The sequence below is a fragment of the Scatophagus argus genome, chromosome 18 (assembly GCF_020382885.2).
Source record: "Scatophagus argus isolate fScaArg1 chromosome 18, fScaArg1.pri, whole genome shotgun sequence".
NCBI classification, from domain to species: Eukaryota; Metazoa; Chordata; class Actinopteri; family Scatophagidae; genus Scatophagus; species Scatophagus argus.
In genome coordinates this window covers 16,900,063-16,913,906 of record NC_058510.1, presented here as the reverse complement: position 1 = coordinate 16,913,906, position 13,844 = coordinate 16,900,063, and the positions used below count along the sequence as shown (strand labels likewise).

The 13,844-nt window shown below is 42.0% G+C and overlaps 1 protein-coding gene across 8 annotated transcripts in view; it reads right to left on the bottom strand.

Annotated features, from left to right (window-relative positions):
* kcnh2b (potassium voltage-gated channel, subfamily H (eag-related), member 2b) overlaps window positions 1-13,844 on the bottom strand; it is a 208,862-nt gene that overhangs the window by 94,328 nt on the left and 100,690 nt on the right. For all 8 annotated transcript variants that reach the window (XR_006841390.1, XR_006841391.1, XR_006841392.1 and 5 more), the window contains exons 3-5: window positions 1,765-1,920; window positions 631-844; window positions 78-400 (exon numbers count right to left, since the gene is read on the bottom strand). Coding sequence is in view for 5 of the 8 variants with exons in the window: in XM_046370884.1 (XP_046226840.1) it covers window positions 78-400; window positions 631-844; window positions 1,765-1,920 (693 nt within the window). In the remaining 3 variants the exon portion in view is untranslated. The remainder of the gene's footprint in view (window positions 1-77; window positions 401-630; window positions 845-1,764; window positions 1,921-13,844) is intronic.

Here is a 13,844-nt window from a genome sequence, read left to right as displayed (position 1 = left end):
TGCAAACACACAGAAAGGAGACAGTGAGGTAAAAATCACCTCCCTGACAGTGATGACTTCGTCCCAACCGTCCTCACCAGTGCTGCTGCTGCCCTGCCGGATACTCGCTCTGCGGTTCTTTCGGTCCCAGTCGGGCCTCATGGCCTCGATCTCGTCTACGGAGGAGGCGCGACGCATGCTGTGGAAGCTCTCCCGCGAGCGGCTGTGCGAAAGGGAACAGTTGGAGCCCGAGCCGTCCGGGTTGAGGCTGAGGCGGTGGTGAGGTGCTACGCAGGGTGAAGACTGGGTGAGGGGACCCGCCAGGTGGGCTCTGTGTGGAGCAGCGGGTACGGGAGGGTCAGAGCTCAGTAAGGTGCGCTGGTCCTCCTGGCGGTCTTCCGGCCAACCCTGTAGAGCTGACCTAGGAAGAAGAAAAGGACATAGGAGAGTCTGTCACTGAACTGAATGTTTCAAGTAAAACCCATGTGTTGGAAAGTGTCTGCCACAACTCAACAAAACAGAATGCTGCTGTCAGTGAAGTGAGGATTTCCTTAAGATTCATTTGCTACAAGGACTTTAACATGGGGAAAGAATTCAAACCGAGACCTGGCTGAGGAAATCAAAGTGCTAAAAGTAGTCCACGGTGCCTACCTGCTCCCACTGATTTGCTCCTGGTGGTCTGGTGGTAAAGGGGGAAGGGGCAACAGCTCCCCCAGGCCTAAGGACTCGTGACTTTGGTGGTCTGGGTGCAGCGGCAGAGGTGTAGCTGTGGGGATATGACCGGCCTCTGCGTCGTCCAGAGACGCTTTACTGTTGGACAAGGAGCGCAGCAGTGGAAGACGCAGCTTGAAGCCTCGTGGGCGACCTGCAGGAGAGAAGGAAGAGGAGGAGGAGAGGAAAGGACTGATTACCTGCAGAGTGACAAGTGGATTTCAAATATCAAACTGTGGCAGGACGGAGAATTGGAAAGTGAGAGAAATGTGTGAATCGAGAAAACCAGGTGGAGATATGATATGGGAGGATATACTTGGCAGTGGAGGTCACGCTAGGAGAGAGTGAGATTTGAACCGGATCATGTCGAGTCTGATAGACCTTCAAAACACAGCTTCAAAAACAATTTGCAACAGGAATCTGGGACAGTAACATTGATGAGATTTTGGTTTTAGCCACAAACTTAAAAACAAGAAATCTGGTTAGGAGACAGGCTTTATTTCAAATCAGTACATCATCAGTGTCCGACTTCAAATGCTGCTCCCCAGGGTTATCCCTCTGGAACGTAAAGTGCACGTTCACGCTCACGGAAATAAAAACAAAAAAAAAAACTTGATCTAACACAAGTGCCCCAGGTTTAACAGGGATAAAATGTCTTTGCAAATATCACAAGTACCTAGCCTTTCTGTAAAAATGACTGTCACTTCTTGCTGAGTGAGCAAATTAAATCCACTTATTGAAAAGGAGATGTAAATGAACAGAAAGACTGAAAGAGGTATAAAGTGGGGCATCCACCAGCAGAGCATTTTTATTCATTTTTATTTCTTTTTCACTTCCCCAGTGGTTGTTCTGATGATTTTTTGGAGCTTTTCTTTAAAAACCTAAATTAACGGAAAAATGCTTCCCTCAAAAATATTTCATGGTTCTGTAATGAGCAAGGGACAAGGAGAAAAGAAAACCTTGACGTCTCACACAAAAAGTGTCTCTTATGTCCTTCTGAAGTTGTTCAAACATGAACAGATGAGCACAGAACCACAAATAACTAAATAAGAAATAAGGTTAGTCAGTAGCTACCTGTGACAAGCCAGGTGGGCAGGCGGTGGTTGAGCTCCTCTTTGTGGTCTTGGAATGTCCCCTCTGTCATGACCTCGAAGTTGAGGATGAACATGATCACCACGCCATCCTCGTTCTTCACTGGCACCACATCCACCATACACAAAAAGCAGTGCCCTGCGTGGGAGGACACAAAGACAAAGCTCAGACAGGACTGATTGTATTTAGCGGAAGCTTTTATCCAGGGCCTCTTACACTGCCAAAGGGTATATAGATTTAGAATTTGGATTAAAACCTTGAACACTGCTGAAGTTATTTGAGGTAACAGAGTAAGTGTACATCCAAAAGATAACTTCAACTATTCTTTCCAAAAAAAAAAAGAGAACAGATTCCACATTAACAAATCTGTATATGGAAACACTGTCATGTGCATTATAAGCAGTCACAGATGCACACATCATGTCACACTGTGAATATGAGCATATATGCACTAATTACACAGGCCCACTTTCAAACACACACACACACACACTCTTTTTCATTCTCTCTCCTTATTAAATGTGCATCAGCATTTAATCAGCTCACACACTCTCCTGCATACGAGGCCGGGCGTGTTCGCTAATCTGCCACATGAGTGCTAAAACAGCTAAGTAAGCGTGAAATTAGACTACATGTGACAGTAAGTGGCTGGGAGTTTTCTACCAACCCCAGCAGCTAAACTGGAACTCAAAATAAGCTGTTATTCTGGATTTGACGTAACTTTCAACACATCAAAATACAGATGTACACACATACACATACGCATATAAGGTATGAAAACGCATGAGACATGATAAAGGTGCCATCTTAACACTGATGCTGTAACACTGACTGTATAAATACAACAACTACTGAGCCACGTTCAAGTGGAAGAAGACTCGCTATATTTACAGAAATTAAGGAGATTATCAGGAAGCATTCTGAAGACATCTAGGACAATGTGAGGCCTACAAGTTTATACCCAACAGAAGATATAAGGGACACTAAACTCTTCAGCAGAAGAACATCGGTCCCTTGTTCAGGGAAGTTAGTCACATCTGGCCACTAAAAATAACTCAACATCTACAGACAAGCAAACTATTACTATTCACTGCAGGTAAAAAAGATAAACCACCTCAGTCACAATGTGTCATGTCGATAGTAGAGTATAAAAGATTCTGTCCTTTGAGGAAAGTTTTATTCCTTTTCGTCTAGTTGAAACAGAACCCCGGTGACACAAAAATGAACACACAACTAAATGTAATTTTACTCTCGGATACCATAAATGAATTCAAAATGATCTCTGAAGCATACGGCAGTCATATTGTCATCATAGACATCCAATTTGCAGAGTGACAATAAAGGCGTACGCTGAGCATCAGGACACCCATTAAGCTGATCACTGTAATCTTTGTGCACCCTGGTCACTACCTAAGGTGGTCTTTTGATGTTAAATGACCTCTAACATCCTCTAACATTCCCCCAGCATACCTGACTCTGGTCCATCCCGTCTCTTACTTGGGCAGCGATGCTCAGTGACCCCGCTCTACAAATGGCAGCCAAAGCGATTTTGACAGCGTGGAGCGTTTACAGCCAACACGGTTGGTTGTGCAACCCAGCGTACAGTGTGTCTACTGCATGTCCACCTCACTCACCCACCCGCCTGTCATTTATCTCACATCACTGCTGCAGAGTGGGCCGAAATCCGATTGGACAACAGCATAATCCCATCACGGGGTGGGGTGGGGGGGTAAAAAAATATGAAACATGGGGAAAACTAAAGGATTACACCATCTGGCCATAACTGGCAGCATGTGTGTATGTATATGTGCCTGCGCACATGCATGTTTCTGTGCAGATGTGTGCAGTACTTAGAGGCCCGGCTCACTTTTCATTCATAAGCTATTGGGTCATGGCCATTCATGAGTGTTTTCATTAACAGCCGTGACATTGCATTCGCTGAAGGTGTCGCTGCATCACGCCTAAAGTGGCTTTACACAAACCTGCAGCCACCTGTCCAGGCCAAGGAAACATGAAGGCACAAGTTTTTCGAATGTCTTTGGCTCTGTTTGTATGACCTGACACTGTCACTAAGAGAACTGAGAACTGAGAAGCTAAAGAAAACGTGACAGCCTCGTCATCGTCAGCAGTGCAAGCAGGAACGTAAAAAGTGAAATCATTTAGCAGATTCATACGAAAGTGACAGTCAAACCAGTATCTGACATTCTTTTCCACATAAAAAGTGCAAGAATTATCAACTTGTGTCCCTGTAAACAGGTAAACTTGAAAAAACAAAATCTTAAATGTCTTATTTTCAAACAGATTAAATTGGATTAATGGATTCCCTCACTTATTCTAATTGCTGTCACATGAACAACAATCAGAGGCAGATTTCCAGCAGCAGTCCTCCTTCTAGAGGGCTTTCATTTTACATCTCACGTCCTCTGTGAATTATATTCTTGGAAGAGTATGCCTGAGAAACCCTTTGGTATTAATACAGGCAGTCAGTCCCAGACACTGAACCAGCAACTCTTTACTTACTCAGCAGTCTCCCAAAACAAACTGTAAAAACAGCAGGCTGTGAGAATGTGTGTTTCTCTTCAGATGTGGTGATGTGTACTTTGGGGATGACAGATGTGAGTTGCACAAACACACACACACACACACGTATGCACACAGACATGTGCATGCATATACACACACACATTACAATGTAGGATTATATGCCAGCACAAGAGGATTTCACTACAAATCATTGTTTTATAAGACTTATAAGATTTATTGTGAATTGTTTGATGGAATGTGGAACACTTACTCAACTGTTTCACTTCTCTGCGCGTGTTGACTTTAAATATAGATATTATGTTTGATGATCATACATGCATGAATGCGTTGCCTGCACATATCAGTGCATGAGTTCACTGTACAGCGTGTTCCGTCATGCTGCAGACACACACACACAAGTGGGTTTATCTAAGAGTGCGTGTGCGTGTGTCCTGAATTTGAGTAGTGAAAATCAAGTATTAAGCTTAAACATTTGACGCTGACTATCATACTATCTCTTCTACTGTAAAAGATTTCCTCCGAGAGCATCAGAAATGAATTGAGCTCTGAGGTTAACAGGGCAAACGCCATTTCATCTAAATGCTCCTCTGGATGGAATCCAATTCAGCGTGTACCATCTGATAATCTGATTCAGCGTTGCTGGTTTACAAAGCTCTGGGAGATTATCACAACACACTAAAACACATCCAAAAAAAAAAAGCACAGAGTGCTAACTGCTCATCTCAGACCAGAGAAGGTCCAGTCATCATAAAACACCAAACAGACTGCTGAGCTTCACATGAAAAGGATCAGCAGCTGACCATTAATTCACAGAAAACTAAAGGGTTGTCACCAAAATCTTCAATCGCTGTCAGGAGTGGATGCATACAGCAAATGAGCAAGTGAGAAGCTGAGACCTTGTATGAGTTGTTAGGCTGGATTATTTCGGGGACTAGTGAATTAAATATACAATCTGATTTGATTTCTCTAGCATCCAGACTATGAGTGGAACTTGTTACATTAACCTAGCAGACTGGAACATATTGGAAATGTTCATTCTCTACTGTATCTGGTCTATCAATTAATTTGGCCTACTTCAAAAGAATTACATATTCAATTATCATATTCAAACCCAACAGCTGTCAAAAGCACAAACAGATCAAACAACTGTTTCTTACAAGGTATAGGCTATTCTGGGTCAATGCTGTGCGGTACTCAAACCACTCGGTCAGTTCGTGTGGACACCCCCAGCAGACTGTAGAGGGTGGTGTTGCCTGGTGGGTTTAGAGGGAACATCTATTCAGGAACATCTTTCTTCCACTTAAGCACTACATGACAGAGGATTGGTCAATAGTGCACAAGGATTTGGCTGCTCCCATGTCACCTGATGTCAGTCCATACACAACCCTGAAGCTGAATGTTTCTTGTCACGTTTCCGAGAGAACATCCAAGAAAGTCAAGGTTGCTTAAGCATTTATCTTGTTTTTTGTTGTTTTTTTTTTCAACCCGAGAAAGATAAACAGGTGAACCTCTCTTTCCACTCTGTCTTCCCTCTCTGCCACAGAACATCCAGCAGTGTGCCGGATTAGAAATTAGTATCATAATCTCTGCTATAGAACAAGTAGATTAAAGGAAAAAAGATTAGCGTTCAATCAATCAACTCCTCGAGCTGAAGGGATCAGAGAGGTGTGCTTAAAGAGTCAGAGACAGGAAGAAATTAACTCTGTAATAAATTCTCAGGCACTGCACAGTTTTATTGCATGGTTTGCACTACATGGAAGGGGTACAGTTTTTATTATAGCATGCATTCATTATTTTAGCTTTTTTGTATGAGATCTTTCTGTACACATACTGTACAGTATAGTAATAAATAATTGTAGCTGCTCAGACAGGTACATTAAAACCTGGTATGTCTCATCCAGATGTAGAAGGGTACCCTCTACATCTGGATAAGAAGGCAAGATGGTGGCCTTTGACTTACCCTGTAATTTTACGGAATGAAAACAGAGCCATGTTGGAAAGGTTTAACCAAACGACTCAAATTCAACATAAGCTCCACAATACTTTATCATTACCTTTTGGAGCATGTTTCCCTGTATACTATACATCCACTCCTCCTAGTGGACAAGAGTGGTCTCTTATTAAAATCACCTCAGTCAGTTGTGTAAGAAGCATTTTGAAGTTATTTTGCAGAATCTTCAAATCAGCCGGAAATGACTTTTTGTCAACACAGATTTAAAAGTAGTTTAATTCTGTGTGATAATCACCAGCACAAAATATTTCCAAACCTTATTAGCTTTCAAATTGTTGTCAAAGAGCGCATCACTGCTTTGTTTATTTATTCAGTGAGATTACTTTAGTTCTGCTAGTGCTGCACATATCTGTACTTCCATCAGGGAAACCATTAGCTCATGGCTACTGTCCATCACAGACAAAGAGAGGGAACACGTGTCTGCTGGAGCTAGAGAGATGTAAGAGGATGAGGATTTGAGCTGTGTTTCCTCTCAGCTGCTCTGTTCAGTGTCTCTCTCACATGCACACACACACACACAGTGACAAATGGCAGAGAGGAATGAAAGAGGCGGAGAGTCTCATTCACAGTCAAACTCCCATCTGCTCCATCACTCCTTGGCAGAAAAAAAAAAAAAAAAAACTAAAAGAGGACAAGGTGCAGATCGTTATAGCCGTAGATCCGCTGAGACTGCTTCAAATATTCCACGGGCTGACTGGCTCCTGTCCAACCGACAGAGTTTGTTATGTTCCTGCACATATTCAGATTAAAGAAACCCTGCTTATGTCGAAAACGCTTAGGCCAAGCAGACAACAGCACTTGCCTAAGTGCCTGAAAGTGTCATTCATCACAAGGAAATTATACTGTACATATCAAATTAAATATTAATGACAATGGATGAGCATCACAAAGATCATGACCGCTTCATCCAATGTGTGGCGCCTTCTCAGATCCATGACGACGCATCACCACGCAGGGAGTGCAAGAACTGTGACTGACTGCTTCTGTTTTCTCCATTAAGTCTGTGATACCAGTGGAGATGATGTTGATAGAGAAAGCAACACTAAGAGTTAAGAAAGACTCAGCAGTCTTCACCTTTTCAACTACACACATCCAGCACAGCCGTCTTTACTTCAAATGGTCTGCAGGCTGAGACAAAGGTCTACAGTAAATCAAAGTTTTCCCTACAAGGAAACTGATTTCTGTGTGCAGAAAGTGTATGATGATGATGATGATGAGGTGGATTGGACGTTTCCCTGGCTTTTACCCACACTGTACAGAACATTCACTGTGCAGGCAGAGAAACCGTTACCGATGAAAATGTCACATTAAAAGCATTGAATTCCTGCCACCTCCATGGATGCTACTTTGTACCCAAATAGGGACAAAAGAGAACATCCCTTTAATACGTGAAAAGTCAGACTTCAATTTCATTAGTCAGACGAACAAGCTCTGACCAACTTCAGAGGGGAATCTCTACTGTATCCAGGGTGCTGCCACATTACCTTGACAGCTTTCTGATCTCAGACGTGTGAGGAAAGACTACTACTGTGCATATACTCACCCAGAATGCATCTGGATCACTCATTACTTGTGCATTCATCTGCACGGAGGTACGCGTATTATAATCACAGGATCGTCCTTATTGTAATTTATTATTGTTGCTCTTGGTTTTAGTAATTCAGATGACTGTAACTCCTGTTCAAGATCAGTGCATTGCAGCAGAGCATGTTAAAGTTGTAAATGAAATATATTGTAAGTATCGTGTTATCAGGGGAAGGTTTAAATAAGCTTGTTCAGCATCAGCTTTTATACTTTTAGAACAGGCTGAAATCTAATCTCTGTGCACTGAAGACTGGTCCTCCTAAACCACTAGGTGGCAGGGCACAACAACTTTTTCCTTGTTATTCTTTGAAAGTAATACACATATTGGAAAATGTAGCCCCACACACACACACACACACACGTATACCCAGGCCTGCTGTGAGTATTATCTTCAGAAACAGAGCTACAAGGAATTAATGTGGCTATCCTATACCGCAGCTCTGAGCCTCACACAGGTGTGTTGTTCTGAGAGAGCAGAGCAGGCAGCTGGATGACAGAATGGAAAAATAAACTGGTGTGTTTGTGTGCATGTGGCATTTGCTTGTGTGTGTGAATGTCACACAGACTTTTAACATTGGTTTCCACGACACACACACACACACACACCCATCCCTATGATCTTGGCCACCAGCTGTCCTCTGATAAGTGATGTAACATTACTCCGTCTTTCAAAATTGATAAGACACACACACAGACATGGGCACAAACACACACACACACACACACACACACACACATATATACACATGCTCAAATTCCACGTGCTTGACCCCTGCACCTTTTTTCCAGAATGGGAATGAGAAGCGGTGGAAGGACAAACGACTCCAGACAACAATTCATCAGCCTCCCTCGCCTGTAATAGAGACAAATAGCCAACTGGTGAGCTGTGTGTTTATATGGCAAAGTGGTAGCTAGATTGTAACAGATTGTTGCTGTGTGTGAGTCCATGTGTGTATGTGTGTGTGTGTGTGTATGTTTGCATGCCTTTCTGCTGACACTGACTGAGTAACTCTGCCCCCTGATGGTGTGAAGTCAGAAATAATGCGTCCATGATTTATGCAGTGGAGCTGATGGGAGCAGGGTGGCTGGGAGGTTAACAAAGCTCCAGACTGAACAGAGGGATCTATTAAACCAGCCACCCATTCCGCAGGGCCCCCGCCCTGGATAAGGGACAAGCTTTGCTGGTGGTGAGTCCTGGACTCTGTTTGTTCTCTGGTGTTTACCCAGGCTGGGAAACCTTTAGGTTGGATCACTGGATTGGCAAAAGCACGTCCCACATTTCAGAGTTCTTACTGATAAGAAATATTCTACCCATTAAGCACTTAAAAAATAGAACTGTTTATTGTGGGTGGAAATGAACTGCAGTATGTCTGAGGTAGGGCGGCACAGTGGTGCACTTTCAAATCAAAGCAACAAGGACTTGGGTTTGAACCTGTCCGTCTGTATGGAGATTGGAGTTCCCTCCATCTGCTTTGGTTTTCTCCCACAGTTCAAAGACATGCAGGTTAGGTAAACTGGTAACTCTAAACTTCCTGTAGGTCGTGAATGTGAGTGCAAATGGTTGACACTGCAAAGTGCTAAGACAGACGGGTAATGACTGGATAGATGGATGTCTGAGTCAGCGATGACTCCGTATTTTAACTTGCAGTCAATTTTCCTTCCATTTTTATAAAAACTGAAGATAGCTTCATGTGGAGTGCAAGTGAGATGATAGAAATGAATGAGTAAGCAGGAATGCAAGACAGGTTTTTCAATATTTCAGATGCAGTCTGATAAGTGGAGCTGAGGCTATGATAAAAGCAATAACATTTTTGTGAACTGCAATACTCGAGCTGAATGTCAAACAGGTATTTCTCTCTGGGAAACACTGAGTGATAGATACTAATGCCATGAAATGTTTTGTTATTAATTTTATGGCAAGACAAATAAAGAGTATAATTACATATCAGGGAAACGACAGGAAAATGCCAGGATCTATCTAAATGACTCTTTCTCAACCCCATCCCTTCCGTTCATATCCCCTCCCTAACAATTACTGTGCAAAGTGAAAATTTAATCAGAAGAAACTTGTTTCCAATCAAGAGCCCTGCCTTCCTCAGCCTTCATTAAGTCTTCCCCTCCACACCCTCTTCTATTGATGGGATGAAGAAATGAGAGACTGAAGTAATGGAAGGACGGAGAGATCAGGTGACCGATCACGGATTGAGGTCTTAGGTTAACCCTCACGCTTGATCAACGTTCCTCAATAAGCGAAGAGATGAACAGATGAAGTGTAATCAGACAGTCTGAAGTTCACAACAGCAGCAGACCCACCCAAACACACACACACAAATTCTAACACAACACAGTTCAAATACACTTTGTTACTATCTATGTGTACAGTGCTGAAAAACTTGTACAACATTTATCTGAGTTAACACCTTGTTTAGTTTGTTTTGTTAAAAGAAAATGTGATGGAGAATGTGTCCTGGGCGCTTATGGGCACAAGGGTTTGAAATTAAATAATACATCCACAATCAACTTCTAACACATTATGGACTCATTAAGCTTGTAAATTATCCAGGAAGAGCAAACAATTATTTTTGGGCCTGCATCCAAAAAAAAACAATCCAATTTAGAACCGGAGGGCAAAGGTTCAGGTATAGAGGCTTGCTCACACAGAGACTAATAAAGCGGACACAGAGGGTGAAGGGTCATGTTCCAATTACATTACAGTTCCTATGGCCTCAGCCTCTACAAAGCATTTTATACTGTCATGTTATTTTGTGTCCTTAAGTCGGGTGTCAAATCGGATCTTTTTTTGTTTAATAATATGTGTTTATGGAAAAAATAAAATGGAAATATAAAAGAAAAGTAACATCATTAATCAATACTGAAATAACACATAACATTTTGACATTGGCTCATAAAATCCAGTATCAGTATCAGTACCAGTATCTAATTCTGAATAAAACTCTAACAGCAATATCACTATCAGCCTCAGAAGTCCAGTATCAGCTGGATCGCAAAATATATCGAGGTGTAATAGTTACAATGATGAGTTTATACAAGTACACATAAGGTACAAAACAAATGAGTGCAGCGGTGACGGCACAGGATGGCTCCTTTAGCCTCCATCACTGTACGTGACAGTAAGATAAGCCTCCTGTGGAGGATCAATGGCCAATATGTCTCAACCAGCGACACTTGCATGAGACCACGGTGTCAAACACGTACAGTATATAGTCGACTGGACGTCTAGGTCAACCCACTCTGCTCACGTCACGCACACACTGCTATTAACAGATTACATGGCCAGCATACCTGTTATGTGAAAGAGCCTGATACCCACACAGTTAAAGGTATGTATCACACAGATGTCTACACACATGTATGCTGGCCCACACACAGGGTCCTACAGATTACATGTCAACACTGTTTCAAAGCAAGGGCACTACATGAAAACAAAAAAAGGTCATCCAGCTAAAGCTCGCTGTTGAATTATATGTTTTCAAGAGGCAAGGGAAAACAGGGCAGTAAAGGATTTAGAGCACATTTTCATTAGGTTTCCCTTCTAATTTACACTTTCTGTTACAGTTGGATGATTTTAGAAAGTGAGATGACATTAAAATCAAGTTATTACATGTTTTGGAAGCACTTTGCTTGATCTTCAAATGTTCATTGGAGAAAAAAGCTTCACACATGGTTGGTTTTGCCCAGAGGCTCGCGGTTCTCATTCTGTTCTGTTCTCTATAATTACACCACACGGAGCTCTTCTGAAACCATCGTCATTTCACATGCCTGCACATTCATGCAGATCAGGATTCGTCAAGTGCTGTGCACACCTGACTGCCTAACACCATGGTCAGAAATACCAAAACACACCAAACCAAATTAATGAAAACAAAGTCCTCATCCTTGAGGAGAGACCTGGTGAAGTTTGAATTTCCAGGACATATCGATGACTTTAAAATAAATCATTTATAAATGTCTAAAAACATGGTCTGGACAGGATGGAATTCGGCGTATGGTCACAGTCGGGTTAATTAAAGCTCCATCCAACTTCAGCAGCTTGTCAAATGGGGATCATCGATAATTTAATTAAGAGGACATATTTCATATATGTTTTTGAGAAGTTTCGTTACATTAGTATCAGTTGGTTACATTTACATTACAGGAGGAAAGAAAAAACGCACGGCATTTGAGAACATCAATTAGTTAACAAGCTAAAGTAAAGGTTCTCATACAAGCAAATGCTTTGTCATTGACTTGACTTTTTAATGACTCATCAAAAAGACAGTAGTGCCAGAACGAGCTAATGTTGCCAAGTGTGCTCGACATAACAGATTTCAGGACTTAATGGCTTAAGAGTCGCCAAGCTGGCTCAGAAGTGCAAAGATGCACAGTCAAGGACATACCTAAACCCTTCAGCCAGGAGTATTACACGCCACACGTTACCATAACATATGAGCTTTACGCATACACACAGCTACAAAACACACAGCCTGTCCATCTGTTTTTCCAGCACTTTGGTCTTGAATGAGGTATTTGACAGTCCCATTGTGTAGTCTGGTACTTGCGACCACCTGAACTTTCCACTAGTGCCACCATCAAGTCAAAACTTAAGCTTCTTCAACACTTTGGCTCGCGACAATTTTTTTTTTTTTTAAATAATAAATAAAATATTTTAAAATAAGCATTTTTTGATATACATTTACATTTCACATATTTCTGAATCAGCCAGGAACTGCATGAGAAAAGTCTGTTGTGGATTCTCTGTGCTTCGTGCCATCAACTGACTTATGATCAATGTTTCCATTAACATGAAGATGCAACAACTCCATCGAGTCAAAATTTACACCTGTCAACAGGAAATATCAAAATTCAATATGCAGATTGGTATGACATTGACTCCATACATTCTCAAAGATGAGGAGTTTCATGATCGCATGACTTGTCCGCTAATGCCACCAAATTTGACACCTACTTTATATTGTTGATTCATATTCAACACCTTCATCTTGTAGGGTCAAGCACACATTGTGACTTCCATAGTCAACTTGTTTTTCATATGGAATTATGTAGACTGTGGCAGGTGGAAGAGTGATAGGGAAAGAACAAGAGAGTTTTGTTTCCTGTCCAAAACTGTAGTTATTTAATACAGTGATGATTCCCATCCTCCTCTGTCCCTGTCTGCCGGACATTCCTGCACTCTCAATGTTTAAAGACAGACAGGAATGCACACTTAAGCCAAACAGGTACGTACACCGAAAATTCCTGAGAACGAACCCCAGAGAGTCACACAGAGATAAAGACGACTGTCCGAGTCTTTCTACCAGAACGTCTCGAGTCGTTATTTAACACAGAACATTCACGGATCAAAAGAGGCAACAGGGTAACAGAGTTCACAGGCAAAACATGAACAGAGCAGCACAAACCACACAGTAAAATAAAGACCGTGCAGACGTGCTGTATGCACAAGCCTGGGTGATGCCAATGGTGCCAACGGGGGGTCACCTCAGGTTATTTGAATACAGGAGAAGATGTTATTAGGATGGAAAATTCTGCAGGTTTTTGCGTTGTTTTCATGATACCTTACAAAGAAAAGGGCATGCAATGTGCTGCTGTCGGTGGATATGACCAAAGGGATTTGCATTAACTTAAAAACACGTACAACTTTATGATTTGTGGTATCAATAAAGGTAAGTAAGTCTACCATATGTTGCATTTAATAATCAACTGTACACATATCTGTGCATACAGATCTACATTTCTTTACATCGCCTGCTCAGTATTCCTTTCTGTTATTCCTTTGTGTGCACTCTTCTGCCCTCTCTATCTCTCTCCTCTCCCACTCCCTCCCTCCCTCTCTAAGTCTTTGAATTTAGTTATGTAAGATGTCCAAGATTTCTCAGCAGTATATGCTGAGACAGAGGAAGGTGCA